The 25241-nt window shown below is 38.4% G+C and overlaps 2 protein-coding genes across 7 annotated transcripts in view; one reads left to right on the forward strand and one right to left on the reverse strand.

Annotated features, from left to right (window-relative positions):
* Nucleotides 1-350: 350 nt before the first annotated feature.
* On the reverse strand, nucleotides 351-17644 carry CSN8 (COP9 signalosome subunit 8). The gene is made up of 4 exons (XM_067146356.2): nucleotides 17445-17644; nucleotides 17208-17278; nucleotides 4786-4964; nucleotides 351-771 (listed from the first exon to the last, which is right to left on the reverse strand). The coding sequence occupies exons 1-4, from the start codon at nucleotides 17505-17507 to the stop codon at nucleotides 524-526; spliced, it is 561 nt and encodes a 186-aa protein (XP_067002457.1). The 5' UTR covers nucleotides 17508-17644; the 3' UTR covers nucleotides 351-523.
* Nucleotides 17645-18052: 408 nt separating this feature from the next.
* LOC136872563 (MPN domain-containing protein) overlaps nucleotides 18053-25241 on the forward strand; it is a 139502-nt gene continuing 132313 nt past the window's right edge. For 2 of the 6 annotated variants that reach the window (XM_067146357.2, XM_067146361.2), the window contains exon 1: nucleotides 18053-18142. The gene's annotated coding sequence lies outside the window, so the exon portion shown is untranslated. Of the gene's footprint in view, nucleotides 18143-22030; nucleotides 22046-25241 lie in introns of those variants that run through there. The other 4 variants (XM_067146362.2, XM_067146363.2, XM_067146358.2 and 1 more) reach the window with 4 other exon arrangements.

Consider the following 25241-nt stretch of genomic DNA (forward strand, 5'->3'; position numbering starts at 1 on the left):
AAACAGAAACCAAGAAAGGAAGAGCGTTTGTTTCTGCTTTCTTTTACGCATGGCAGTGGTGTCAAAGTTCTTACTTCAATACATCTCTCCTTGTCTTTTCTCAAGAGGAACTACTAAGCAATTTTCAACAACAAAAATAAATAAGAAAGTTAACACTCATACAGTAAACTTATTTACCTCCGATAAATTTCAGTTCACACTTTAGATCACACGCTCGCACTTTCAAATATTAGTATTCACAATATCAGTCTCTTCATGTTCATTGAATAATTAAAGTCTCTTTTACTCCATCAAAACAGTTTTTATGGTGGGGAAAATGAAACAGGATATAATCAAGTTAAAAAACAATATATAAATAAGATTTTATATGCACACTTACATGTTTTCAGCTTAAAAAAGATAAAGGTTCAATGTACACAAAGACGGGGCAAAGTTCTCTTTTGTAACATCGCACTTCCCCTTCTAGTTCATAAGCAGTGCCAATGTAAGAATTAACAAACACTTCATAACAAAGCTTAAGTGACTAGTTCTCAAGAAAGGAAACAAACTCTGTTAGTTTGTACAACTGATCTTCACTTGAGGTCACTTCATCCGGTCCAGTTGAAGGACGACATGGTGATACCATGAAACTAGAATCCACCTGCCAACCTTGTTCTACAGCCAGCTGAGCTGCTTGTTCTGCAGGCAAACCAACAAACTTCCCCAGATCATCCAAGCTGATAGAGGAATATGCATGTGCTACAAGATGCAAGGCTCGCTTCCTCACAGATTCTATATAAAACAAAATAATTTTTAATTAATAATCGGTTAGTTTCATGTTAAGAGGATGGAAGAGGGAAGAATGCTGCTGCTGCTGCTGATGATGATGATAATGATGATAGAAACCCAGATAGAAGAAGGGAGGGGAAAAGGAAGACCCAGAGTAAGGTGTTTGAAAACGATTAAGAATAGTATGATTAGAAGAAATCTGAATAAAGACACAGTTGAGGAGGAACAATGGTGGCAGGATAGAGGAAGATAGAAAGAAGCCACAAACATCCCAACCCAGTGGGAAATGGGCAAGAGAAACAGATGATGATGATGATGATGATGATGAATCAGTTAGTTTAAAGGTGCTGAAGTAATTTTACACTAATTATAACACTCATATGAAAACAGCCATAAAGAAATACAAAATAGTAGGCAATAACAACAAAAGAATAAAAAGTAGAATCAAGAACTAAATGAAATTTGGTAAGGAAAACTAAACATCATGAAACACTGTCCTGCTCAGGATATCAGATAATCAGAGTTTACTCCACTGTTAGTTTACAACACACCATGGTAATGCATGAACGTAACGTATGAAACTACCACTTACAGTGTCAAGTATAAAATGAAATAACATTGTTTTATGATTAGTCTATGTTACAAATACTCCTCTGCTTTAGGTATGCACCAGTATACTATAGCCATTATCTTTTAGAACATAAAGCTGTAAATGAAGTGTGCCGTATTCTGGAAACAACCACGTACCATACTGACTGGAAGCTTGCAGGTGTAAGATGTGGAGGCTATCAGTTACTGATACAAAGATGAAATGAAATGGTGTATGGCTTTTAGTGCCGGGAGAGTCAGAGGACATGTTCAGTTTGCCAGATGCAGGTCTCTTGATTTGACGCCCATAGGTCACCTGCGCGTCATGATGAGGATGAAATGATGAAGACGAGACATACACGCAGCTCCTGTGCCAGCGGAATTAACCAATGGTGATTAAAATTCCCTACCCTGTCGGGAATGAAACCCGGGACCCCTGTGACCAACGGTCAGCACGCTAACCATTTAGCCATGGAGCCAGACAATACAAAGATGCATGGTGTTGATACCTCACTGTTCACTAATGCTATCTCCACAGGGCAGTGAGAACCACTTGGCAATTCCTTGATCTATAACAACTCTCAATTTTACCACTAATCACAACAGCAGCTAAGGATGTTCCCTCAGATCAACTTTTGTACTATAAAGCAGTAAACCACACCTGCCAAAGCTAATTGTACAGCATTGCAAAAAACTACATTTCTGGTATATTCCGAGCATGCTCATATAATTTATGAAGAAACATTATACGGAGCACAGGTTCAAATCCTTTTTAACTACCAAGTGAACATTTTAAAGACAGCAACAACTGTGATACAATCTTTTAACATATCATTTTGAAGAGTGCTATTTTAGTCTTTAAGAATTATTCATGTATCCAGCTGAGGATAACTCAATTAAAAGGGTCAAAACTAGTTCTAGTGTTTTAATATAATTGAACTTTAAATTCTTGTACTGATCAAGTGGAACATCCCCTCCTTTGAATTACAGACTGAATCTTAACTTTAGTTTGCCTATTACAAACATGTTGCAAACCAAGGGATGTATCAAACTGCATTTTCGAGAAATGCTCGTAAGTACAATAAAATATAAGTTGTGAGGTTGAGATCACAACAAGGCAACAGCTTGCCCCAAGGAACACCATGTGATACAGTGAGATCAGTGCCTGCTCTCACCCACTACAAATGCAAATTGAAGTGTTCTTGATATTTCATAAAGTATTTGTCCAATGTATGAATTAATTACTTGTCTGTTATACCTTAAGACTTTACTGCACAATTAAGAAGATCCTTCAGTGCTTAATTATAAGAATTGTACAGGGACTTTAATTAATACTAGTTTTACCAAATTGTATCGAGTTTTAGCTAGCAAACTTTTGGTGATCGCTAGGAATATCTAACAAACATGGAGAATGTCATTACACTCAAATACAAGTATTCGTGAATGGACTTTGTATGAACTATGTTCAATCTGACAAATTGAATTTCATAGTAACATACATTTCTATTCATGTTATGTTGTTTTATACATTGTGGGTGTCTCAGCAGTTCACATTCGGAAGTGAAATGACAACACTATCCTGCCTGCCAATTGAACTGCCTACTTGGAAGTAAGAGTGTTGCAACCTCACACCAAGAAAATTTCCCTAAAAGGGTCATGTATTAAAAGATGAAGCATGTTAGGGTCCCACAGCATGTTTCAACAAGTGAAATGTTGAAATGGAAGCACTGTTCCATAAGAAAATGCAAACATTTGAAAACACTATAATGATTATCAACCCTTGATTAGATTTGAGGGTCTAGAAGCAAAACTGGCAACGTCCAAATCAACCCAATTTTACAGGACACATTTTTTAGAACTCTCTAACTACAAGAGATATATACATGAATTCCATTTCTTTTTTTTTACAGAATATAACCCTTCTGTATGCTTAAAGATTTTAAAATGCAGCATGACCTAATATCTACGATAAACTTTGAGCACTGACGTTATTAAAATTGCAGTCTGACAGGTCTGCAACTAACAGATGGAAGATTTACACTTCTGTGTCCAACATTCTTAGGAGATAGCCATAACTACAAGTGAAATAATAGAAAATCGTGATCAAATAAGAATTCAATGCATATTAACTGCATTTAAACACATAAATAGAATGTCTAAATCATTATATCACATGTTTCTACAAAAACTTTCTCATTCTCTGTCACATCATTCCCCATTGTTTCCAGCATATTTGTGTGAAAATGGAGGTTGTCAACATTTTCCACCGATTGCCGTAATATTTAGTCAACAATCTGTCGATGTCTCATAATTTCAAACCACTCAGTTTAACACCTCTTTCAATGACAGTGGGATTAATCATTCTTATATTTCTTTCCAGTTTTACAAACACTTCGATAATAAGGCTCTCCTCGTACTAGCATATTGTTCATTGGATTTTTTTTAAGCTATTGTTACAACAAAACGCTTCATAACGTTAAATTTGAAATGCTTTTTTCTTTGCTAGTTGCTTTACGTCTCACCGACACAGATAGGTCTTATGGCGACGATGGGACAGGAAAAGCCTAGGAATCGGAAGGAAGCGGCTGTAGCCTTAATTAAGGTACAGCCCCAGGATTTGCCTGGTGCGAAAATGGGAAACCATCGAAAACCATCTTCAGGGCTGCCGACTGTGAGGTTTGAACCCACTATCTCCCGGATGTGAGCTCACAGCTGCACGCTCCTAACCGCACGGCCAACTCGCCTGGTAATTTGACATGCCAGGCATTGATACTTTTCAACACATCATACAATCAACCATGTGATATCTAATTCACTTGTGATTGACCAACATGGAGACTGTCATTCCCGAAACTCAAAGCTGCATGGAGATGGCCGACTTTGGAACTAACTACAATGTTTAACGTTATATTTGAGGAGGATTTTGTAGGTTAAACAACTCAACATTTTCATAGATGGTATTTACCTTGCAGAATGCTACTCATTTCTGCCAAAATGTAAAGGTTGCCAGTTTTGCTTCTAGACCCCTCATACGGATCCCACAGAAATTGAATGTTAACGGGTTTCAGTATTAACTTCAAATAAATAAATAAATAAATAAATAAATAAATAAATAAATAAATAAATAAATAACTAACTAAATAAATAAATAAATAAATAAATAAATAAATAAATACATAAATACATAAATAAATACATAAATAAATAAATACATAAATAAATAAATACATAAATAAATAAATGAAAATAAAAAAATAATTAAAATAAATAAATGAAAAACAAATAAATGAATAAATAAATAATACCCTAAAACAACATTAAAACAATATGAGTACCATGTTGGAAAGCACAAATAAGTGTCAAATCAAGTCATATATCTATATGTGACAAAAACAATACGGTTAGCCCTAGTTTGTACATACAACTCACCTTGTAATGCCTGCATAACCTGTACAACATTTTCAGACCAGTCTGCATTCAAAGCACCATACACTCCAGGAAAATCTCTTTGCCACATTTTCTGTCCTACTTTCCAGACAGTGCCGAGTTCTGGATGTGAATTTTTCATATTCTGAGGAATTCTTCGCCAAAGGTATTTAGCATTGCATCTGTGGTCAGTTAAACAACTGTTAATTATAAGTGTAAGATTATTTTCTTAAAACATCACTCATTTCACTGTATCATTTTCATAAAAACCTTTCTACACTCAGAGAATTTCAATATGCAGTTAAAAAAACATAATAACCCTTGAGTAAGAAGGTTAGAAAACTAGTGAGAAAAACACCAAACAAGCAAACAAAAATCTATAAATATGGAGCAGATAAGGAATATCCACCCCTTGTAAAGCTGGCAAGAAGAGATAAGCTCCACAGGATGAAGAGAAAAGTAGATAAGAAATGAAAAGGTTTAATGTCCCTTTAATGACTTTCAAGATGCCATAGTGTTCCATAACATGCCAAAAAAAAAATTGTATCCTTGCTCTACTACTCCCGATATCCACACTGATCTGTTATAAAGTCTATTCTTCGAGTACTGCATGTTTTTTCCTTTCCAATTTCTCGTCTCTGAGGCAAATATATGATAAAATAAGTATTATAATGGAGAAGAACAAACAAGTGACCAACCAATGTATAGAAAAACAGGAACATGAACAGGGACACATATAATGGGATAAATACAATGACAGCTCAGTGTGAGAAGAGGGAATAACAGAAAGAGAAGATTATTAATTCAGCCTGGCTGTCAAGATTTTCACACCCGCACAACGACTGTCGTTTGAGTTTCACACCCACGCAATGACTGTCGTTTGTTTACACGTTCGCGGCCTTCGAGAAGGATGTTGTCTAATGGTGCTCAGTGCTGACAACCTCTGTACTTAGGAACTAATGAGTGAGTGGTGCTTCGATAGCTGGAGGGACAAGCAAAGGGGGTTAGAAGCCGTGAAGCGGCTCTAGGAAACACGATTGGTCTGGACTGGTTCTTGCCGTGCAGACAGTTAGGATAGGACCTGGACAAGACCACTGGTCTGGAGTGGTTCTTGCCATGCGGACCGTTAGGATAGGACCCGGACAAGATCATTGGTCGGAGTTGGTAACGGATTATGATTAATATTATTGACGGGAACGAGATCACGTGCCACTTCACATTGGCCAATAGGAATGCAAGAAGCTACTTCAGGAATGAAAATGGTGTGTAACAGTCTTCATTAGGTTATAAAAGTAAATGTACTTCTTCAGATGGGATGGTGGGTTCCTGGACATGGCAATGAACACAACTCTCCTCTGAGATGCTCTCCAAGTAAGATTTCATTTATTTCCACTTAATATAACATTACAAATGAGATGACAGCCGGGCTGAAGTAGTACCAGAGGAGGCAAGGACTGATGTACCCATAAAGATGCACACAAAATGCTGTCAGTTGGTACACTTATTTATTTCACCTTAACTTCACATAAACATACACATAACCTAATCAACTGCTTTCACAAACAAAATACACACATCAACAAACTGCCATTTTTAACAAATGCCTATCACTAAGCCACACGGAGATCGCAACCTTAAAACAATTGACTGCTTACACGCATGTCGTAACATGTGGTCACAAGTATAACTCCTGTTAAACCATAACTCCAAATGAACAGTAACTCGTCTCTACCATCAAGACCACCTTCTTATATATGTGCCTGGTCAGGCTTCTGGAAAGATACATTTTCCCGTAAATTCCAGAGTGCTTAAGGCCCAGATATAATGTAAAGAATATTCTACAGAGTTCTCATCTACCCAGTACCATTCTGGATGTTACAGTATGTTTCACAATTCTGTAGTGGATTACAAATCAAATATACAGGTAACAATAAATTATATACAGGTTCCTACATTAACTAAACTCATATAAATATCTATATACAACAAATGTTTTGCGACAAAACCTCACAAATAATGCGATTGTAAACTAATAATGATACTAATAAGCGGATGTACATCACAAGTCATAATAAATAATAATAATAATAATAATAATAATAATAATAATAATAATAATAATAATAATAATCTCTGCAAATAAGCCTTTGTGGGTGAGGTTAACTTCCAAAAGTAACCAGGGGAACCCGACCCCTACAGAGCGCGTCTCCTACAGAACGGTCTCAATGGCGGATGAGGAGAAGAATCTCCCAACGGCAGAGAGGTTAGGATTCTGGAGAGTCTGCAGCGTTACACAGAGACGAGTCGGAGTGTCTTGGAACCTCAAACAAAATCAAATGCAAATACCCAAATTTCATAGCCACCTTCAATGCTAATTCTCTTCTTAAAACTGGAAAGTCAAAACACCTTACAGACACTCTCAGAAATCATCGTATTATCATAACGGCACTTCAGGAGACCAGATATATAGATGAAAACAACTTCGACTCTGACGGGTTCAGGATATACAAGGGAAAAGTTGGTCAGAGAGTCATGAAAAACATGCCACACCTAGGAACTGGCTTCATAATAAACAAGAGCGTCCTGGATTCCATACTCCAGTTTGAGTCCCAATCTGAAAGACTATCAACTTTGGTTTTCAAATCTACCAATATAATATACACTATTGTGAATGCCCACACCCCCATAAATGAGGACAACAGAAAGAACAAGGAGAAAGTGGAACTCTTTTGGGATCAGTTGGACGATGTCATCCAAAGGGTACCTGAAAAACACATGGGAGACTTCAACGCCCAGACAGGGAAGGAGAGAAAGTATCGGCACGTAGTCGGGAAATACCCACCGCATAACAGGACCAATCAAAATGGTGTCAGACTTATAGAGTTGTGCCAAGCCCACGGTATGATTTTTAAAAAGCTTCCTAGAAAACAAAAAACGTAGATCTCATCAAATCCTAACTTGGGTGAATTTCAACTGGACCATGTGGCGATTAGACAGAAGTTCAGTAGGGAGATACAAAATGTCAAAGTCCTCAAGGGAGCTAATTTAGACTCGGACCATTACATGTCAAAGATAAAGATCAAAATCATCCCCAGAAGGAGAGACAAGGTCCTTAAACACACAAGCAAATGATATGACCCGGAGAAAATTTTAAATTCAAAAGAATATCATCTTGCGACAAAAGATATATACAAACAAAATTGGGATCAAATAAAACGGAACTTATTATCAAAAGCCGAAAAATTAGCCCCTATAACAAAAGTAAAAAGCATGCTTGGTGGTCGGAAGAATGTGAAGATCTATTGAAACAAAGGAAGGAAGCATGGCACAAATGGCAGTCGCAACAAACGGAAAGTAATAGACAAAATTTCTTGAATATCAGAAAGATGGTCAATAAAAAATTCAGAACAATTAAAAAGGCTTACAAAAACCAGATGCTTATTCAAATAGATGAGGACTTTACTAAAAACAAGACAAAAACTTTCTACAAAATCTTTAAACAGAGAACAACGAAGTACAAGCCACCAACTCTACAGTTACGGGACAAGAATGGAAATATACCATATAACAACACTGATAACTGCAGGATTCTAACCGACTACTTTGGAAATCTCCTCAACTGTGAAACACCAGTAGAAAAAATGACATTTAACGTCCCAACAAATACCAATCCTGACTCACAGCCGCCAACCTTCGAGGAACTAGAAAAGATCATTTCGAGCCTTAAAAACAACAAAGCATTGGGAGAAAACCAGATCACAGCCGAACTTTGGAAGAATGCCAACACGGAAGCAATAGAATCCCTACAAAAAGTTTTTGAAGAAATCTGTGTCAAAGAAAGAATTCCAGAAGAATGGAAGATGGCCCTTTTCCACCCAATCCACAAGGAGGGGGATAAAATGAACCCCAACAACTATAGAGGCATATCACTTTTGGATATTACATAAAAGATATTCTCAAAGGCCTTACTTAATAGGATAGAACCACAGTTAGATCATTGAGAAAGGGGAGATCCTGTCTGGAACAAATCCTGAACCTTAAAAATCTCATAGCATACCAGAAATCTAGGGCAAAAACATACGTCATCACTTTTATTGACTTCCAAAAGGCATACGACTCACTAGACCGGGAAAGTCTCCTTTCTGTACTCAAAGAATTCGGTGTAGACAACAAAACAACAAACCTCATTAGGGAAACTCTCACTAATACATTTTCCAAAGTCAAATTCATGGGAGAATTATCGGCTCCTTTTGAGATAAAAACTGGTGTCCGACAGGGTGATGGATTGTCCCCCATACTGTTCAATTGTGCCTTGGAGAAGGTAGTCAGAGAATGGGATAAGACAACCAGTGGTGGAATTCGATTAGGTTTGGTAAACAAGGGTATCAAGATCAAATGTTTAGCTTTTGCAGACGACATGGCCTTACTAGCTGAGATGTGGGAGGAAGCCAAGGAGCAGGAACTGCTGAAGCAAGCAGAGAAGATAGGTCTCAAAATCGCCTTTGGAAAGACCAAAATAATAACCAACATTAAGAATCCTCCAAAATATTTGAAAGTGGAGGAACAAAAAAGAGATTGTCACGAATTTCAAATACCTTGGTGAATGGATCAGTTGGAATGGTCTTGAGAAGAAAGCAATGGAATCTCAACGAACCAAAATAGAAACAGTCTTCCAGCTTACGAACGACACTTATAACAAAAAAATCCCTCTCCTGGAATTCCAAGATCAGACATTATAATACAGTAGTCAAGCCTGAAGCCCTTTATGCTGCAGAAACACTGTCTATAACTACATATGGTCCAATGGAGAAGTTGGAGATAAAGGAAAGGAAAATACTACGAAAAATTCTAGGCCCCAAATTCCATAATAACGAACTTTCACACATCAGCAATGAAACCTTGTATAAGAAATCAGAAGGGATTTCCGACAAAATAAGGAAAAGGAGAATTGACTTCTATGGCCACATCCTACGAAGGGACCCGAAAAGGTGACTATAAAAGAATCTTCTACTATTTTCGTAATAAGAAAACCAAGCCGAACTGATTTAAGGAAACTGAGGAGGACCTACGAGAATTCCAAATTACAGAAGAGATGGTTGTAGATGTATCTGCAAAGAAAATAACCAAAGATAAAATAAAGAGGTTTCAGGACAGGGTGAAGCCCAAACGACTATACAGAATTTCTGAAGAGAGGAAGGCAAGATCTGAAAGGATGAAAAAGTACTGGGAGGACAGGAAAACACGACTCACTAATCATTGATAGATCTATCGTACCCCAAAGAGGGTGAAACGGACAATAATAATAATAATAATAATAATAATAATAATAATAATAATAATAATAATAATCGTAAAATAATAATTCAAGTTCGATACTTGCATTATTTACCCATGGGTGAGAGAATATTGTTTTCAAGTTATATCAGTTTATCACACTTGCGTCAGAACACACTTGAAAATTTAGAACGACAAGGTCAATCTCTACATCTTTATACACTGTTTTCTTCAGAGAGACTCCATTAGGTCCCAGTTCTTCCACATCTACTCCTTTGCAGCCTTTGATGAGCTCATTTCAGCTTCCCAGCTTCACCACTCAACAAGGGACCATTTTGACAGATCTTCAGTCTTCATGTATAAAGAGTAAGATAATGGGAAAACCAGATACATATAGAAAAAGAAAAACAAAGATGAAAATGTGTACAGAACACAGAACAAACATAAAAATAAAATACAGAGACAGCCATCTATGTGAAGATGCAGAGTTTGTCCTTATCTTTTTTTTTTCCTCTTCATGTTTGTCCTTGTCTCCTCTTTCCACTTTTCCCTCCTCCTACACTGACCTGTCATTGTGTTTATCTTATTATGTGCTCCTCTTTTTCTATATATGGCTGTTCTGTCACTTGATTGTTCATTTCCATTACTTATATTGACCCTATTGGGATCCTCTGTTTGTCCTAGTCCTACCAGCTGTATTCATCTTGATCTTTCCTCTTTCCCTTTTCTCTATTTATCTGCTCTTCTCCTTAACTTCAACACGAAGATCTGTCAAAATGGACCCTCAATCACAGTTGTAAACTCTCTCCTGATGAAGCTGAGATGCAGGACAAGCTCGTAATTGGCTGACAAGTATGTAAATGAACTGGGACTGATATGGAGAGAATCCAATTCTGTCTGGGCAGGTTCACCGTGCTGCAGAATGGAGTAGACTGTATAGCCATCAACTCAACACCAAGTGTCAGGCAGAGGGAAATAGCCTGACTTCCTATGAAGACCACATGAGCCTTTATATGAGGGCCCTGTTATCTGAATTCACATAAGACTATTTCACTAGTGTTTGTATTAGTGCTGGGAGCGAAGCACCTGCTCTGAGTGACCGAATCGGTAGTAACAATTACAGCACCCCTCCGGAGATAACCAGAGATATCCGAGTAGCAAGTGACACTGAAGTACCTGGAGGACATTAGCAGGGAAGTAGCAGTTAGTACGCAACTGAACCCTGTTCCGGTGTCCGCATATTTAGATTAAATGTTGCAACGTCAGTAAGTAGTTTGGTCGTTCTTTGAACGAGATACAGGCAAGAAGTGGGCCAAATATAAAGTGTGTGAGCAACAGGAGGAGGAACGCCTAATTTGTTGGATTACCTGAAATGTGTTCACCCCAACCAGCTCAATTTGGACAAGAAAGAAGATGGGTCTGTCTACCCCCGCAGAAGTAATGAACAAAAGGGGTATTTTATAGCTAGAGGTCAAAATATCCTTGCATTTATGAAAAAGAAGATATCCGTAAAGTGACAACATTCTAGTGCCTCATCAAACGCAGTAATACTTTCATGGGAGTACACTGAACTGAAACCAGAAAATAGTTCTACAAACCCAGTGAAATACTGGTGTCAGGTGGAAAACCATTCCAATTCACTCCATGTAGTTGAAGGATATTATCTGTGTTCCAGCTACATCCGTACCTGCAGGGAGAAGGTTTTCTGCTGCAGAGTAAATAATATCAGACAGAAGAAATGCAGAAAGGGTGAAAGTGCTGCTGTTTTTAAATAATGTTATTTGTTTTACGTACCACTAACTGCTTTAACGGTTTTCGGAGACGCCGAGGTGTCGGAATTTAGTCCCGCGTGAGTTCTTTTACGTGCCAGCAAATCTACCAACACAAGGCTGATGTATTTGAGCACCTTCAAATACCACCGGACTGAGCCATGATCGAACCTGCCAAGTTGGGGTCAGAAGGCCAGCGCCTCAACCATCTGAGCCACTCAGCCCGGCCCTGCTGTTTGGAAATTCAAACTTGCTGGAGTAAGATTTATTTTTATGTAGAAACGTCAAGGATATATTATATAGATTGTTAAAATAAAACTGTCCAATAGTTTAGGAGATAATAGTTTGCAAAAACCAAGGAAAAAAAGTCTGATAAACATGGGTCCTAGAACGCATGTTCCGAGATCTGAACACTTGTTCGTAGAAGGTTCCAAATGTGATGTAATTCATGGCAATGCATTCCTCTGCCCTGCAATAGCAGCAGACAGCCCTTTGGTTCATACTGTTGTTTACTTTGATTCTGAAGGACATCAAAACACACTATTGACCTCGTTATGACAACTGACTTCTTGTATATTTGTTGGTAGATTCAACAAAACTGTAAAAAATAATTTCAATTTATATTTGATTCACCTGGTATTAATAATAATAATAATAATAATAATAATAATAATAATAATAATAATAATAGTAACCTCCGTGGCTCACATGGCAGCGCTCCGGCCTTTCACCGCTGGGTTCTGTGGTTCAAATCCCGGTCAGTCCATGTGAAATTTGTGCTGGACAAAGCGGAGGCGGGACAGGTTTTTCTCTGGGTACTTCGGTTTTCCCTGTCATCTTTCAATCCAGCAACACTATCCAATATCATTTCATTTCATCTGTCAGTCATTAATCATTGCCTCAGAGGAGTGCGACAGGCTTCGGCTGCCAGCACAATTCCTATCCTCGCCGCTAGATGGGGGCTTCATTCATTCTATACCCGACTCTGTCGAATGACTGAAAACAGCCTGTGGATTTTCATTTCAATAACAATGGTTATACGTCCCACTACCTACTTTTTTGATGGTTTTTCCGCAGGTGCTGAAGTGCCAGAATTTTGTCCCACAGGAGTTCTTTTATGTGCCAGTAAATCTAGCCCCTTGAGGCTGACTTATTTGAGCACCTTCAAATAGCACCGGAATGAGCCAGGATCGAATCTGCCACGTTGGGGTCAGAAGGCTAGCGCCTCAACTGTCTGAGCCACACAGCCTGGTAGAATGGGTAGATTGCTTGTGAGAATCAGAATCAGATTCTCTGGAGAGAGAGATGCAGATGACCCTACATCCTGACGGAAACACCACCAGGAAGAAGAAGTCTGTCAATTTCAAGATAGCAGTGTAAGAAGAAATATAGATTGTCCTAGTCATTTTGTGTTTTCATATTTGTCCTCATCTCCTCTCTTTGTTGCTTCCTTTTTCACTCTGACCTGCCATTCTGTTTATCCTATTATGTCTTCCTATTCATGTACCTACTTTTCTATATAAATGACTTGACATGTTAAAATAAAGCTAGGATAGACACAAGATTTTATCTTAGTCAACCATTTTGATAGAATAAACAGAGGATTTTTTTCAGACCAGGGGCATCTTAAGTCCATAGTCTTCTAAGTAGTGCATACCAGATAACCTGTATTTCTTTAACATTTGTATCTCTAGTAATATGAATGTGGGATAGCCCTATTTCATCCAGAACTGGAAATAACGATCTAAGCTGGAGAAAATATGGGAAAATCATTTGGAGGATGATTGCTGAAACATTCCATGAACTAAAATCAAACCACTTCAACTTGAAAACCTAGCATATTGCAAAGTCTGTTTTAATACACTTGACTCTCTTTTGGAGTTGTCTACAGTAAGTGAAGGTCATAAAGAGATCAACATCACAAGGACAACGTTTCAACTTGTTATAGAAATTAATATAATAAAAAAAGGCATTATGCACTGCAATATTATTAAATGTTTACAGAATAAAACACTAAAAAGCTTGTGTGCTTGAAAACAACTTTTTTAAAAGGAGGAAGAAGAAGAAATGACAGATTGTAGTGTATAACAGACCTACACCAAGGAAATAAATTGTTGGAAATGTGCAGGATAGCATAGTGATGAACTTGAAGAGAACATTCTTTTGGGTAAGTATGATATGTTTAAACTTTTTCTCACAGGAGTTTAATGCATCATAAGCCAACAGTAAGGGTTGTCAAATTTAAACACCCTCCAATGTCACCAACCTCAGCTGGGATTTAATCTACTAGATTAGAAAAGTCCAGAAAGTAGTGGAGCCTGAAGGTTACGCTGCAGTGTCAGTACAAATGATTTCGAAAACACAGCGAACAGGGTGCTGTAAAGGCTACTCCCGCACCACTGAAATGTGGCTGGAAACCTGGCTAATGCAACCTTGAGAGTTCACCACTTGCTGGACGAACTGTATTATAATTATGGTTTTAAACACAATTAAGTACATTTTTGGTGTTCAGAGATTTTGAGATGTGAGATTTTGTCCCAATAAATTTACCAATGCAAAGCTGACATGTCTGAGCACCTTCAAACACCATCAAATGAAGCTGGAATTAAATCTGTCCAACCTGGGTTCAAAATGCCAGTGGTCTGCCATTGAGCCACTCAGTTCTGCACACAATAAAATGAGGTTGATAACAAGAAATCCATTGAGCTCTAACACTATAACCTAAACAAGGATGTAGTAATTCACCACAAAAATTCAGTGGGGAAAATAACATCACTGATTGTAGGGGAATTATACGAAGATACATTCTGTCACTAAGTAACCCTGACAGATTTTCTTCTAATTCTGAAAGAGAATCTGAATTTATAGGCCTAATAGTTGACGGGAGAGTACTAAAATACAGACTGGTAAAGTATAAATTTGCTAAGTTACAAACTACTACTGCTGTACTGTATACAAGATTCTCGTGTCACACATGAGCACCTAAAGAATGGAAATCATTGTAAAATCTATCAGGAGGACTGGTAACTAAGAACTATCTTCACCTGGCAGCCATGACTAAAGGAATCATGTTTTTATGTTCTGAAACAATGGTTAGCCGGTGCGAGTCCTGATGATGGAAAAAGGGTTTATCATCACAATGTTAGCCAGCAAAGTAGGAGCGGTCCTTATATAAAATTTCTTATAATTAGGTTTTGTGCCAAAGACCATGGTTTAATTCTAAACCTCTCTGCAGTGTTCGTATGGAGTGAGGGCAGATGACTCTGCTGATAGTGATTTGTCCATCAAATGGGGAACTTAGGCCTTGAGCAGACTCTTTGGCATTATTCAACAGCGGTAGACTAGGCACTGACACTGGGTTTGACTTTTTTTTTTCCTAGTGGCTTTACGTCACACCGACACAGATAGGCCTAGGTCTCATGGCGACAATGGGATAGGAAAAGCCTAGAAGTTGGAAGGAAATGGCCTTAATTGAGGTACAGTCCCAGCATTTGTCTGGTGTGAAAATGAAAAACCATCTTCAGGGATGCCGACAGTGGGATTCGAACCCACTATGTCCCAGATGGAAGCTCACAGCTGTGCGCCCATAACCGCATGGCCAACTCGCCCAGTTTTTACCTTCTCTCCACCTCGTCATCATCATCATCATTACACCCAGACTCTCAGGTTACCCATGGGCATCAACAAGAAAAACCTGCATAAGGCCTCCCCGGAAGCCATAAGACATCACTATAAATTTTGACAGAACCAAAATATCACAAGGATTAGAGAAACTCTCCAATCATTCCAACATTCAGTATTCTAGTATCCCAACAGTGAAATTTTCCAGTTTACAACAACAGGTCCCTGGACAATGACCGTTGTTGGCGTTACCACAATGAGATAGAAACCCTTTCCCTTGTCCCTGGATCCCACTGCCCACTATTGCTCGGGCACCAAGAGACACCGATTATACTGTGACCGAAGAAATCCATGGCCATGGCCTGTCAGCAGATTGTAGCACCCATTTTTTTCCAAGTAATAAATTAATAACAATAATAATGTTATTGATTTAAATGTCCAACTGATTACTTTTATCTGTTTTGGAGATGCCGAGATACCAAAATTTTGTCCTTCGGAAGTTATTTTACATTATGGTAAATCTACCGACATAAGGCTGATGTATTTGAGCACCTTCTAATACCACCAGACTGAGCCGGGATCGAATCCACCAAGTTGAGTTCAGGAGACTAGCGCTCTATCATCTGAGCTACTTAGAAAGTAATAAATTCTTTCTTTTCTTACAATGTGCTTTACATCACACTGACACCGACAAGGGAGAAGGCAAGGCCTAAGAGTGGGAAAGAAGTGACCTTAAGGTACAGACCCAGCATTTGCCTGGGGTGAAAATGGGGAAACCACGGAAAACCATGTTCAGGGCTGCTTACAGTGTCATTCAAACTCACTATCTTCCGAATGCAAGCCGATAGCCACATGACCCAAATCGTGCAGCCACTTCCTCAGTAAATAAGGAATTGTCTTTTACATTAATTATAATGTACCCTGGGTATAGCAGCATTGGATTTACCCCCATCTTTTTGGTCTTCCTTCTTGAAAAACAAGAGAAAGAATTGTTTGTCTGTGTAACGTAGTGTACTGCAGTGTAGTGTAGTTTATCTTCCTATATCAAAAGTGGCATGTGCTACGTATGCTGTATTCTGGTCACCCTCCATGAAATGCAATTTATTTTAACTGGACATGGTGGTTAATAAATTTATTTTCCACGAATAAACAAGAAAGTACATATTTCAGTTTCCTTAAAGTGATATTCTTCGTATTTATGTTCCCGCTGTGCAAGTTCATGAAAAATTGTAGGCCTTCACAGAATAGTCATATGCACATTCTATAAAATGTGTTTAGCTATTCACAGTCGAGGTCTGTCTGCAACTGTTATAGCTATATTGGCAAATGCCTTCTATTTTCCATTTAACCCTGCTCATTCACAGAGTAAATTTGCTTTCAAATCCATATACTTTCCACTACTTACAGCTCACTGACAGGTATACAAGTGCTTATCGAAGCTCTTTCAGGTAGTGTTTATAATGTTAACGAACTTGATCAACAATAATAGACCTATATTGAATGGTCTAGTTTACCATCAACCCTGGCAGGAACCACCCATAGAAACAAAATACATGAAAAGAAAAAAAAACATGAACTCTTGAATTTACAGATAAAGAATGTTGCATGCTAAAGAATTTTTACATTGAAGAATATTTATTTTTTAAACCAAGACAGGAAACTTCCCAGAAGAGAAAAATGGTAAAAGGCAAGGGTGAAAAAATTATTCTACAGTACTTAAATAACGATTCAGGCTAGAAAATATAAAAGAAGAATACTTACAAGTCATTCTGAAAAAGATATATGGCAAGCAGTTGTGCATACACATGTGAAGGTGGTATACCTCCAGGAGCCTATAACATGAAAATTTAAACATAGAACACTTTGACACTTTTAAATGTCATATTCGTACACATATATTTTGATATAAGGTATTAACTGCATAGAAATTGTCATAAAAAGAAATTATTAAATAAAGTGAGGTTAAGTGAAATGGAGTGGTAAAAGAAAATAACATACATCTAGCTCTTGTTTTTCTAAATCCTCCGCAAGTTTTCTAATGTTTTCTGCGTCTGTAACCATTTTAACTAGACAGATGAAGTTAAAGGTACAGCAAGTACGATTCACAAGTCCTTTTCATTACTCCATATAAATACCACCCTCCTAGTCCACTCGCGGTCTTCTTTGTCAAAATTTTCGGAGACAGCAGCTTCGACCAATGACAGCTAGGCTGATAAGAGACATATATTTCCTTATACCCTCTTTGCTCTTCAAAATGCTGAGAAATCCATTTTAATGACATAAAATATAAATGAAGAGTACCGTTAATTCCAGTACGACCATAATTAATCAATCTGCAAGGCCTTATGCCATTCTTGCTAGTATCATTCGGCAGAACTCTACATACATTGAGGATGTCTAGAACTGGGATAACGTTGGCAGCATTTATGAGAATGATCAATACTATATGTTATAGGGAGGAAGTTCCCCGAAAATTGATGCGCTTTGTGTGTTTTTACTTTCTAGAAAATTGTGTAGTTTACGTGAGGATAATTTTACTTCATAAAAGCTTCAAGGAAAGGAAATCGTTTTTAAAATCCCGGGACAATCTTCTTTGCTGACAGGTTAGCCAACTGTTATGTGACGTACCGCTGTCACATTGAGGATGGAGAAAAATATTTAATTTATTTAAATTACAATTTTATTGCAGAAAACAGGTATGGTTCTCATTTAGTTAATATTAGTTTTCTATTCTTCTAAATTTTGAGCAAATCATCAAGCTACCATGAAGTATCCTATTTATTTCCAAGAACTGTTTTGTTTACTACTTCGTTCCAGGTTGAGGTTATGCTTGTTTCATGCATAGCAGTTGTAGCATTAAATAGTATGCATTCAGCTCGGATTTACGTTAATTCTTTGTATAATTGCTTTATTATGGTCAAGTATGTTGCTGAGAGGAGACCTACTTATACGTATAATTTCGAGACATTGCCGATTCTAATTCCCCGCATTCGTAATTTACTGGATAGCCCAAACAAATATGTCCCAAAATTATTGAATAAATGTTTGTAACCTTTTCTACGTAAATCATATTTCATTTTCATTTGTAATATTTTATATTTTAAGAAGATTGTTTTGATATCTTAATTATAGTCGAAGTTATAACTTTATTGCAGTTTGCATTAATTTTAACATAATTTATTCATACTCTACCCTCATTCCCTATAAGAAACTTAGAAGGTAGAAGGGTAGAAACAGCATTTGATTGACGTTAGCAATGCGGTAATTCCCCCATTCCCTATAAGAAACTTAGAAGGCAGAAGGGTAGAAACAGTATTTGATTGACGTTAGCAATGCGGTAATTAGGCCTAAGTTATGAGTTTGATTAATGGTTGACCAGGATTCCATTCCTAGCTCTTCCATTGAGGATATAGGTTAGAATAAGTGCATTTTTCCTTATGAAGTTAACAGAGTTAAAAAATAAAGAGGGTACTGTAGTGAAAATTTTACTAGCAACCCTTTATCTCACTTCAGGCTATTGCTGAGATGGCCTAAAGCACACACACACACACACACACACACACACACACAAACCATGTTGTGTTTGTAAATCAAAGCAAGCAAGCTTCTTTCATGATTCTAGCTTGCTTTAGATAGCATAACAGATTGTCACATAAGCCCCTCCTCATGGAATATTTTTTCAGAAGAAATTAAACAGAAACTGACAATAAACATGTGAAAGTCAACTCAATGGATTGGCTCTTGTGACCATCTGAATCTGTTTTCTAAGAAACCTCAAAAGTTGTTACAATTACAGGAATGGAACCAGCTTTTGGGTTGTTAGGCCGTGTGCATTTGCAGAGTTTCGCCCAGACGTGCCATTTGGGCTCATCAGCTGGATTGGCATGCCCCTCCAGGACTCTGCTTAGCAGTGGCAGACTAAGCGCATGGTCCCGCCATGTTAGCAAATAGGGATTGCTAACCTGCTAAAGGAGAAGTGAATTCTTCGTTTCCAAATTTTTGATACTCAAAAGTTGTATTTTAGATCGTAATCTGAACATACCATTTGCCATAAAACTGTTGACCTTGATCATATTCTTTTGGTTCTGTATTTTAATGGAAGATTTTATACTGTAAGCCTACCGGTAACTTACTTCAATCTGAAGATCAACATAATACACTTGTATCAGTGTCCTTATAAACACTCATTCATGCACGCACCACACACGCATCTTTATTATGTTCTATAAGCATTTTGTAATTATAACACACACACGCACCCCCCTCATTGGTTGATTCTGTATACACCGGGCGAGTTGGCCGTGCGCGTAGAGGCGTGCAGCTGTGAGCTTGCATCCGGGAGATAGTAGGTTCGAATCCCACTATCGGCAGCCCTGAAAATGGTTTTCCGTGGTTTCCCATTTTCACACCAGGCAAATGCTGGGGCTGTACCTTAATTAAGGCCACGGCCGCTTCCTTCCAACTCCTAGGCCTTTCCTATCCCATCGTCGCCATAAGACCTATCTGTGTCGGTGCGACGTAAAGCCCCTAGCAAAAAAAAAAAAAAAAAAAAAAAGATTCTGTATACGCTACTGGGGATTATCATACCTTGTTCTTTAAGTGTTCATGAAGGAACAACCATTTCGAGTAGACCACTTTGCATGTGAATTTCTTCAGGATGATAGTACAAGAGCAACTTTGTCTGAAAGAACCTACATTTTTTTTTTTTTTTTTTTTTTTTTTTTGTTCTTTAAGTGTTCATGAAGGAACAACCACTTCGAGTAGACCACTTTGCATGTGAATTTCTCCAGGATGATAGTACAAGAGCAACTTTGTCTAAGTTTAGCAAATCTTTTCCAATGAACTCTCAGTATCATCTGTTTTACTGATCCTTTTTCAAGGAATAGTTTAATTCCTGGACCAAACAATCTCACAATCAGTTAATATTAAAATTGATTCCTAAATCAAAGCAGGTAAGCATGTAGCGTTATGTGACTGTTGCGATTGTGATCATAGCCACGGGATATCCTGTTTTATGTGAAATCTGAACCACAAGAATGTGACTTTTCATTTGAAACATCTTTCTGTATATTTTTAGTTCAGCCTTTTATCTATCTCGTTTGAAACTAACAGACATTCACTATCAGATGGATGAAGCTGCCTCACAAAGGAAAGGGCATTGGGCACTTCCAGGAATACACACCAGGGAACAAATGGATAGGAGATCAGCGAGACTTATCCTGTACGGAATGGAGAGAGGCCATCAAGATGACGGCGAATGTGTGTGCCGTTCGCTCCATGCCAGAAAGGTCCCAGGACAGCAGCCTCGTGTTAGCGTTGCCACTGAGAGCACAAAACCCTAGCCCATATCCTTGGTGCCTGTCCTCACGGGAAGGTATTGAGAAATTCTCGGCATCATTTGATACAGCACATGATTGTGAACTGAAGGGATCACAGTTTCACAGTGCATGAAGAGGTTTCTGGCCTAGCTACCGTTGGGAGTAACAGCTGTATTGACACGATAGCCTTTCAACCAAGTAGCAAGCAAGGATTGAACTTAGATCTCATAGTACATTTCGAGTTGTACATTGGCCAGCCTGAAGGGGTGGATGCCGAGATGAAGTCAATTTACCAGCCAGTTGTAAACTATTATAGAAGCAAATATTACCTAAACAACATCTCTGTCCATGGAGTCATGATCGGTGCTCGAGGAACAATTCCTAAATTTCTTGTACAACAGTGGGATTTTCTCGGTCTCAACCGGTCACAACTTCATGACATCGCTATCACCGCAATAGGCCTACGAGGTTCAATAACCATGCTCTGCAGTCATCTATATAGCATATGACGAGTCGTACATAACATGTTCCAAATTTATTTCTGAGCCTTGTGATTGTTGTTATTTCTATCTGGCACATTCAGACAAATTCACCAATGACTTAGAAGACATAATTATTTTGTAGTTAATATACTTGGTCCTTGTGGTAGCCTCCTCATGGGGGAAGTTGTATTTATAATTCTATAACATATCAAGAAAATGCTGTAAGTCATTCAGTAGAAAGGACTTGCATTAGAAGTTTAAATGAACAGTGTTAAAATGTGCACATGAGCATCCCAGTGTTAAAAGTGGTGTTCCCGCTCTCTGATATAGCTGGAAAGTAGAAACAAGCTAATCTGGGATTGAGAGGAAATAAGTTCTGAGAATGTGAGTAGTTGTTGGGAGAACCCATCTACGAAAAATGGCAGTGTGTGAAGATGTCAAGTTTATCCTTGACCTTGTCCTTCCTTTCTGTTGATCCCCTTTCCCACACTACTCCATTATTGTGTTTATCATCATGTGTGTACCTATCCTATTCCTCCGTTAACTACTTTTACAGTGTGTGGAGCTGCTAAGGTGCCAGAATTTTGTCTTGCAGGAGTTCTTGTACATGTTGGTAAATCTACCAAATGAGGATGAAAAATTTGAGCACCTTCAAATACCACCAGATCAAACTCATCAATTTGGTTTCAGGAAGCAAGCTGTCTACCGTCTGAACCACTCAGTCTGGTAAATAGAAATCTACAAAACAGCAGGCAGGATATGACATAAACAAATAGCTGTTCCTGAGAAGGATGTTAAGGTGAGAGAGAGAATAAAGTGACAGACAGTTATATGCATCAGCATGTGAGAACTCTTCTTCACTGTCCCCTCTTTCCACTGGTCAGCACATGGCATTATGCAGTGGTGGGGATGGAAGAAGCTCTATCCTAATCCTGCACATGTTTGGATCATGTTTCACCTGCTGACCTGACACTGCGCAGATAGAAGAGTAGAGAGGAACCGTCCTCTTTGTTATCCATAAACTGGGCATGACTCACATACTATCATATGTTTCACTGAAATAGCCTATAGGTTATAATAACTAACGGGCACCAGGAAATGCTCTCCGCTGTGCCTACATGCTGCTGCGTAAGGTAGCATGAGCAGTTTAGTTGGCAGCACGGTGTCATATCTGTCACTTAACATGATATATATGTATATCTGTACTTCCAAGCAATGCCTTATTCCATTATCATCTCTATTTTCTATACTTTTATTAGAAATTATTGCAAATTAGATCCACGGATTGTTTTAATCTCATAATCATTTTTCATTACCTATTTTTACAAACTCTAGTCAGTGGATACATTTTAATATTTTAATTATCATCTCATTAGGGGCCGATGACCTTAGATGTTAGGCCCCTTTAAACAACAAGCATCATCATCATCATCATCATCATCATCATCATATCTGTCACCCTCACTCGCCAACAGGCTAAGGTCAACAGGGTAGCAGTACAGGGAAAGCCACATGTGTGAGCTGTGGGCTGTTGAAATCATCAATGTGTATTGCAGTAGCCTGAGTGAACGTTCAGATAGATTATTGAAATAGTGCAACAGGATACAGGCAGTAATGTTTACTACTAAAGAGAGAGCTTTTTTGGTGGAACACGATTTTTTGCAAAGGCGATTGGTTTCCAGAAAGTGTAAAACTAAAATTTCAGGCGCGGTTTTATAATTCAGAGTGTTCAAACCGAGATTTGATAAGTAAATTTTGTGTGACATTTTAATATTTTAATTATCATCTCATTAGGGGCCGATGACCTTAGATGTTAGGCCCCTTTAAACAACAAGCATCGTCATCATCATCATCATCATATCTGTCACCCTCACTCGCCGACAGGCTAAGGTCAACAGGGTAGCAGTACAGGGAAAGCCACATGTGTGAGCTGTGGGCTGTTGAAATCATCAATGTGTATTGCAGTAGCCTGAGCGAACTTTCAGATAGATTATTGAAATAGTGCAACAGGATACAGGCGGTAATGTTTACTACTAAAGAGAGAGCTTTTTTGGTGGAACACGATTTTTTGCGAAGGCGATTGGTTTCCAGAAAGTGTAAAACTAAAATTTTAGGCGCGGTTTTATAATTCAACGTGTTCAAACCGGGATTTGATAAGTAAATTTCGTGTGACCATCTCAGTTCATGATGTACTGGGAACAGGCAGGCCTACGCTTTTAACAGACGAAAAACTAAATGAAATTTTTGATATAATGCTGCAAAGTCCAGGTAAATCAACACGCAAATTAGCTCAAGAAACAGGAATCTCTAAGTTGACAGCGCATAAAGCTGTAAGAGACAAGCTTCGGTTGTTCCCTTATAAAGTTACCGTGCTTCATGAATTACAAGGAGCGGGATTATGCAAAAAGAGTGCTGTACTGTAAATGGTTCCGAAGATTCAAAAATCGACATGGACTTGACGTTTTAAATAAAACTTTTCTTTTCAGATGAAGCACTTATCTGGCTATGTAAATTCTCAAAACTCACGAATTTGATCTTCAGACAATCCCAAAGTACTAAGACAAACACCATTGCATTCGCAGAAAATCGGCATAAGGGTTGTCATATCAGAAGCACGCGTAGTAGAGCCAATCTTCTTTGCCAGTTCAGTGAATTCTGATGTCTACTGCTCAGAGATAATTTACAAGTTTATTGCTCAGTTGAATAAAGACAAAATTGAATGTTCTTTCTTTCAACAGGACAATGCTACAGCACGTCCCACCAGTCGCTTCACCTTTTAAATAAATTTTTTGGGGATAGAATAATAACTAAAGGTCTCTGGCCACTACGGTCTCCTGATTTAACCCCACCAGATTATTTCCTTTGGGGTGCGGCAAAATCTGATGTGTACAAAACTAATCCAAAAACGATTGATGAACTTAAATTGAATATCATTAATTATGTGCAGTCCATTACGCAAGAAACTTTAGTGAAAGTCTTCGACAGTATGTGTAGATGTGTTGAAGTCTGTCTTCAAACACTAGGACAACACTTCCAGAATCTGTTATGAAAATTGCTGTGGTGAGTCCAAAGTTTACTGTTTGTTGTTTGTTTTGTTTTGATACAAGCAGCAGCAGCCGTGCTGCCAACTTAACTGCTGATGCTACCTCGCGCAGCAGCACGTAGGCGCTGCAGAGAACATTTCCTGGTGCCCTCTATAATAATATGAGCATTTTGACTTGACGCTACAATAGACTGCCTGTTTGTCAATTTCAATGTTTCTGTCTCTGTCAGACTGCAGAGAAACCAGAACTCCATTTGGTGACCTACTGCTGGCTTTTAATTAGTTCTTTTGGGACTGATCTGTATAGCTACAGTCTCTTAAGTGCGGCCAGTATCCAGTATTCGGGAGGGGTTCAACCCTCACGGTCGGCAGCCCTGAAAATGGTTTTCCATAGCTTCTCATTTTTACACCAGGCAAATGCTGGGGCTGTACCTTAATTAAGGCCATGGCCACTTCCTTCCCACCCCTAGCCCTTTCCTGTCCTATCATCGCCATAAAACCTATCTGTGTTGATGCGATGTAAAGCAACTTGAAAAAAAAGAAATTCTTTTGAGTAAGCACCAAATGTGTTGCTATAAATAATCTTTGCCCGAGTGTTAGGGCACTAGTTTTTTGTCTGTGAGGGGAAGGTGTTCAATTCTCAGCTGGGCTGTCAGATCAGTTTCCTTAAGTGCGAGTAGTTGATTCAAATAGCTCGGGAACTGGTTGTTTGTGCTGTGTGTATGCTTCTCTGCATCTCATACACAGCATAAAACACATTCCTCCACTGCAGTTACTCACATTACCTCACAAGGCAGACACCGCTCACGTGACTTCGAAGTGAGGGTCTACCTAAGAAGGGCTGCTTCTAGTCTACAATGTCTGTTAAGGCTTTAGCCTGGAGGCTAGTTGGATCCTTCAAATGTTCCATCTAAATAGGAAAACCACAAAAACCAGCAGCAGTGTCATGATG

This window comes from Anabrus simplex, chromosome 4, assembly GCF_040414725.1.
Source record: "Anabrus simplex isolate iqAnaSimp1 chromosome 4, ASM4041472v1, whole genome shotgun sequence".
In the NCBI taxonomy this organism is placed as follows: Eukaryota; Metazoa; Arthropoda; class Insecta; order Orthoptera; family Tettigoniidae; genus Anabrus; species Anabrus simplex.

Bases quoted from the DNA above. Each gene is read 5' to 3' on its own strand.
- CSN8 (XM_067146356.2), bottom strand. From the start codon at position 17,507: ATGGTTACAGACGCAGAAAACATTAGAAAACTTGCGGAGGATTTAGAA. The intron at 4,965-17,207 runs GTAAGTATTCTT...AACTGACCACAG, and splicing joins TATCTTTTTCAGAATGACTT to ATGCAATGCTAAATACCTTT. The intron at 772-4,785 runs GTGAGTTGTATG...TGTTTTATATAG, and splicing joins GGTTATGCAGGCATTACAAG to AATCTGTGAGGAAGCGAGCC.